General features: G+C 46.5%; 1 protein-coding gene across 1 annotated transcript; it reads left to right on the top strand.

Moving 5' to 3' along the window:
• Nucleotides 1-1,146: 1,146 nt before the first annotated feature.
• On the top strand, nt 1,147-1,457 carry COL26b_014478 (uncharacterized protein; the record flags this gene model as incomplete). The annotated part of the gene is made up of 2 exons (XM_053187049.1): nt 1,147-1,294; nt 1,402-1,457. The coding sequence occupies 2 exons, from the start codon at nt 1,147-1,149 to the stop codon at nt 1,455-1,457; spliced, it is 204 nt and encodes a 67-aa protein (XP_053029006.1).
• Between the last annotated feature and the right edge of the window lie 4,469 nt (nt 1,458-5,926).

Below are 5,926 nucleotides of genomic sequence, written 5' to 3'. Positions count from 1 at the left end.
ACCGAGTCAAGCATCTCGACTATGCATCGGCTATTGTTTCCTAACCCAAATATGGCTTATTTGCATCTGTTTCATGTAGTGTAGCACATCTCGATGTATCTGGCCAATTGGCCACTTATCCTTTACAACAACATAGAAAATCAATCAAGACAGTTATGCCGTTACTCGCTGGTAGCCACGCTGTCGCCCTGACAGTTATGAGCCCAGTTGATTTCTGGTAACTGGCTCTTGATCGCGAGATTTATTGAATCAATTCAAGAAGTACGCCAAAGGACAATCATAGCGATCAGGATCGTTACAGCCCCATATCCTAAATGGCAGCAAAGTAAAGCCAGCAGAAGTGACAGCAAAGACTGTCTCAATAGTCCAGATTCAACTGGACGCAGAATACACAGAAGCCCTCCATCTTTGAGGCAATCCAACCATACTACGGCTTAACTAAGCCCAGCATATTTAACAGACGGAAGCCGCAATATCAGGCGGAAAGACTGACCCAAGCGACGCTGAATGAGACCGGCCGACCCTGCAGAACAACTACAAGCAACTATTTGCTAAAAAGATTACTATTAGAGTATCTAGACAGGCTTAAGTGAAGCCATCATCATGGACACCTCAAAGACAACTCAGCGCTTACGGAGCGACGAAGATTGGGTTAAATGGTTCAACCTTCTGAAGATGACAGCCTCATTTCATGAGGTCTGGCCATATGTTGATCCAGATGGAGAGCAGGTTCTCACTGAACCACAGATCAACCTTCCACCAGACGATTCGGAGAACTATGACAGGTTACTGAAGGTTGCTGTATTTCGCCACCAAGACGCAACCAGGATTCATGGCAGCAGAAAGAAAGGGATTATCGAAGTAGTCAAATGGATCACTTCTACAGTCGACCAAGTCTATCTCAACCAAGTCACAAGCCAAGAGACTGTCAGAGGCATGGTAGTTGCCCTCAAAGGCCAACTAAGCCCTGATAGTTACGCCAGACAACAGCAAGTCCTTCACAGATACAACATCCATCGCAGAACGATCAAGAGGACTCGTCTAACTGAATGGCTTATTGTCTATCAGGAGATTATGGAGGAGGCAACCTCAGCAGGAGTCCCAGCGCTTGCAGACTCAACCACCCAAGTGGCAGACTTCCTGAACATGGTTAAGGGGATTGCCCCAGAATACTACACTGGAGCCTCGTTCAACTTCTCCAAGAACACCGCCCAGGCTCAGACAAATCAGGCAACCCAGCCTCCCCAGGTTCCAGCTGGAGTCACCCAGGCTCATCAGTTCAGACAGTGGGTTCGTACGTTCAACCCAGACTGGCTTACCGCAAGCAAACCTCCAGTCAGTTCGACAAGCTTTGCAACCTGGCAAGGGGAAAATGAGGATAACAACTCCTCATCCTCACAGAACAACAGTTCAAAGAAGAAGGAGAAATGGAAGCCAGATTGCCCAGCCTGTTTTAGACAGCAAAAACACTATATCGTTGACTGCTGGCATATGAATCCAGCTAAGAGACACTCTCACTACGATCCAGAGAAGGATTCGAACAAGAAGTCTATTGAGGCAGGCAGGAGATTCCTTAACGACCATCCCAGAATACAGGAGAGACTAGACAAAGTCCTCAAGGAGGGATCATCAGGATCATCCTCATCCAACTGGAGACAAAGGTCTAGGTCACAATCCAGAGAAAGGAGCAACAACACTTCATATGTTGGCCACTCAGACGATGCCTCTATCACGTCATCAGCACATTCATCTTCAGACTCATCTTTCTGTACTGTGGATTCATTCCTCCCATCACCATCCAGCTTTACTTCAGGTTTCTGCCTTAAGGATAGTGTTATTGTTGACTGTGGAACAGCTTTCCACGTCTGCAACGATATTACCAGAATGAAGGATCTTGACTACACTTGGCAGAAGGCTATCCTCACAGGTGGAGGAGCAGTTCAGGCTATCGCAAGAGGTACTATGGTAGTCCGCCCTAATATGGGGGACAAGGGGAAGAAGGGGATTAGAGTCAGAGATGTGTGGTACACTCCTGACTACCCTGTGACGCTCGTAGCCACAGAGCCACTCAGGAAGAAGGGTCTCTTCTTCACTTCCAAACACCCAGGGATGGAAAACTCTCAGGGAGAATTACTATTCAAAACCCCTCATCAGTATGGGCAATACCTTCTTGAGTATCATGCTCCACAAGCAACGGAGACTCCACCGCCATCCAAGCAAGTCACCTTTCAGCCTCCTGATAGGGATAAGGAAGATGCATCCTTTTCAGGATTCAAGAAATCCTCAAACCCTCTCGCCTCTAAGGCTGAGGCCTGGCTATGGCACGAAAGACTTGGCCATCCAGGTGCCAAAGGACTTGAAGAACTTGTCAAAAACTCATTGGGGATATATCTCACAGGCATCACTAAAGATGAGTGTGCAGCCTGTTCAACAGCAAAGGCAATGAGGAGAGTTTCCAGAAGACCTCCAGATCATAGGCCAACTGCTCCAGGCGACTATATTGTTATCGACTTCTTCGCTATGAGCAACACATATAATGGCGAGAAGTATGCTCTCATTATGGGAGATAGATGGTCCCGCTTCAACTGGATTCGAACACTGCGAACCCGGAAGGAAGGTCTTGATGCTATACAGAGGCTTGTAACCCTTCTTGAAAGGCAATACTGTATCACAGTTCGGGTTATGAGACTTGACTGGGAGACAGCACTCCGGAACGCCTTCGACCTATGGGCAGCTATGGAAGGAATCCTAGTTGAAAGATCAGCAGATTACACTGGTGCCCAGAACCCAGCAGAGAGGCTTGGAGGAATGTTGTTCATGATCGCAAGAGCCTTGAGATTTCAGTCAAGATTCCCAGAGTCTATGGCCCCAGAACTCATCAGAGCTGCGGTATATCTCTGCAACAGGATAGCACATAAGATTCTTGGCTGGAAGACCCCTGAAGGGATGATCAACGAATGGCTTAACCAACAGCCACACTCAACGCATCAAAGGCTAGAGAAGCCTCAACTTGGACATCTCAAGAGATATGGCTGCAGAGCCTACCCTCTCACCACTATCTATAAGAGAGGTGAGCAGAAGTCAAACAAGACTCTGCCAAGGGCTCATATTGGCTATCTGTGTGGGTATGACAGCACTTCTATCTACAGGATCTGGGTACCAGCCCTGAACAAGGTCCTCCGAACAAGAGATGTCACATTTGACGAGAAGATCGTGTACGACCCTAGTACGGAGGATACCAGTCTTCTTCATCGTCAAGAACTTCAGTTCCAGTTCGAGGAACTAGAGGTCGCCTTTCCAGATTCTCAAGCAGAGGACTTACCTATGGACTCTGTCTTATGGGATGGAGATGAACTCCTCCACGAAGCATCTAAGCATACCTACCTTTTACAGAGGGACAGCAATACAGATGGACCCAGCAACATACCAACTCCACAGCAATCTCTACAACCAGAGGAGACTGATCCTGGTCCATCTGAGGGGGTGGAAGAAGAACGAGAACAACGCCAATCATCACCAGAGTCTACTCAAGCTTTCACTCCACCAACCCCAGAGACAGCAGAACAGACTATTAAGCCTGAGATCATTGTATCTCTATTGCCTTCTCCACAGCCTACCACTATCACACCTGATCCAACTCAAGGATCAATAGAGAGACGAGGTCGTCCTATAGGCAGCAGAAACAACAATATCTACAACAGGGAAACACCAATTGGTCAAGTCAGCCGCCAGCCTCCTAACGCCACCAGATCTTCAGGAAGGCGCAGAAACCAAAGAGGATCATCTGGAACATCTAACTTCACCCTGTCAACTGATACAAGCAAAGATAAGTACACTGTGGACGCCTCTGCCCATGATCTTGGCATCATATACAGGAAGGATCTTCCTCCTGAGCCAACCACATATGCTGAAGCCAAACAACACAAATACTGGCCAAAGTGGCTAGCAGCAATGAACGTTGAGAACAAGACAGTATGGAAAAAGGGCACCTTCGAAGCTATCAGACTTCAAGATGTGGACCAAGAGGAGTATAGGATCCTACCCCTCAGATGGGTGTTCACATACAAATTCGATAAGCATGGACGACTGCTTAAATTCAAAGCAAGGATCTGCGTTAGAGGAGACCTCCAACCTATGAATGGAATGGAGACCTACGCCTCTACCCTTGCTGGAAGATCATTCAGAAGTCTTATGGCTGTTGTAGCAAGGTTTAACCTGGATACAATTCAGCTTGACGCTGTGAATGCTTTCACTAATGCTGATTTAGACGAGATTGTCTACGTCTGGTTTCCACCAGGCTTCAACCGTTCAGGCTATTGCCTCATACTTCGCAAGGCTCTCTATGGGCTAAGAAGAAGTCCACTGCTATGGCAGAAGAGTCTCAAGACCACTCTTATGCTTTTAGGAGTCACACCTCTAGATGAGGATGACTGCATCTTCATCAGCAGACATCTAGTTATCTTCGTCTTTGTGGACGATATTGCAATTGCTTATCGCTCCAGAGATAAAGCAGAAGCAAGGAAGCTTATCAATGGTCTCAAATCTAAGTATGAGATGAAAGAGATGGGAGAACTCAACATCTTCCTAGGCGTTCGAATCACCAGAGACCGAAGGCAAAAGAAGCTTTGGCTATGCCTGGATAACTATATCACTAAGATCTGTGATGAATTCAAAGTTGACAGAGGGAGGAGAGGTCCTATGACACCTATGGGATCTGACAAGCTTGTCCCAAACCCAGGTCAAGCCTCACCTCAAGAGATTCATCACTATCAGCGCATATCTGGATCAATCAACTACGCTGCTATCATAGCAAGACCAGACATCTGTTATACTTCATCCAGACTTTCAGAGTTCAGCATAAACCCTTCCCACAAGCATCAGCAAGCGGCCAACAGTTGTCTCAGCTATCTCTGGAACACCAGATACTTCGCTATTGAGTTCAACTGTGAAGGCAAAGGGACACTCTTCTGTGCCTCGGATGCTTCATTTGCAGATGACACAGTCACCAGAAAGAGTACTCAGGGATATGTGATGATGCTCTTTGGAGGTCCTATTGCATGGAAGTCTTCTAAGCAGCGAAGAGTTGTCATATCTAGCACTGAAGCAGAGCTTGTGGCCCTCACTCAGGCTACAAAAGAATACCTGGCTACCACACGTCTAGTCAAGGAACTTCAACTTGAACTTGATGACGACTTCAAGATGCAATGCGATAATCAGCAGACTCTCAGATTGCTTACAGCTGAGAGACCTCAAGCAACAAGCAAACTTCGTCACATCAACATCAATAACCTATGGTTACGACAGGAACTTCGTACTGGTATCATTAAGTACGAGTGGATCAAGACCAACGAGATGGTTGCAGATGGAACTACGAAGGCTTTGCCACCTCAGAAACACAGTTTATTCCTAGCTCAGCTTGGGATGACAGATGTTCATAAGTACATTCAGACTGGTGATCCTACAGTATAAAAGGGTGTTACTCTCAGATCCATTCAACTGGAAAGTCAGAGACCTATCGCACTGTCTTCTTCTGGGGTTATCAGCAGGCTGAAAACACCACTCACATCAACAGATTCAACATCACCAACTTCATGATCGTTTACATGATTTCTATCTTTTGAGTATATGGAGTACTCATAGTTGAAAAGCTCTCTATTCAGGGAACAGCCGCTCCTTTTTATACTGATCTATACTACGATCACAGCAAAACAGGTATACCGGCCACTCTTTTAGTCATGTCGTATAGCAGAGATTCATTCCATTTTGGAATCATCTCTGAGGGGGTGTGTCAGGCCCACATTGCATAACCGAGTCAAGCATCTCGACTATGCATCGGCTATTGTTTCCTAACCCAAATATGGCTTATTTGCATCTGTTTCATGTAGTGTAGCACATCTCGATGTATCTGGCCAATTGGCCACTTATC

This window comes from Colletotrichum chrysophilum, assembly GCF_026319265.1.
Source record: "Colletotrichum chrysophilum strain AFK26 chromosome Unknown scaffold_419, whole genome shotgun sequence".
Classification (NCBI taxonomy): Eukaryota; Fungi; Ascomycota; class Sordariomycetes; order Glomerellales; family Glomerellaceae; genus Colletotrichum; species Colletotrichum chrysophilum.
The sequence above is the reverse complement of the archived record's forward strand: the minus strand, read 5'-3'. Positions and strand labels throughout refer to the sequence as shown.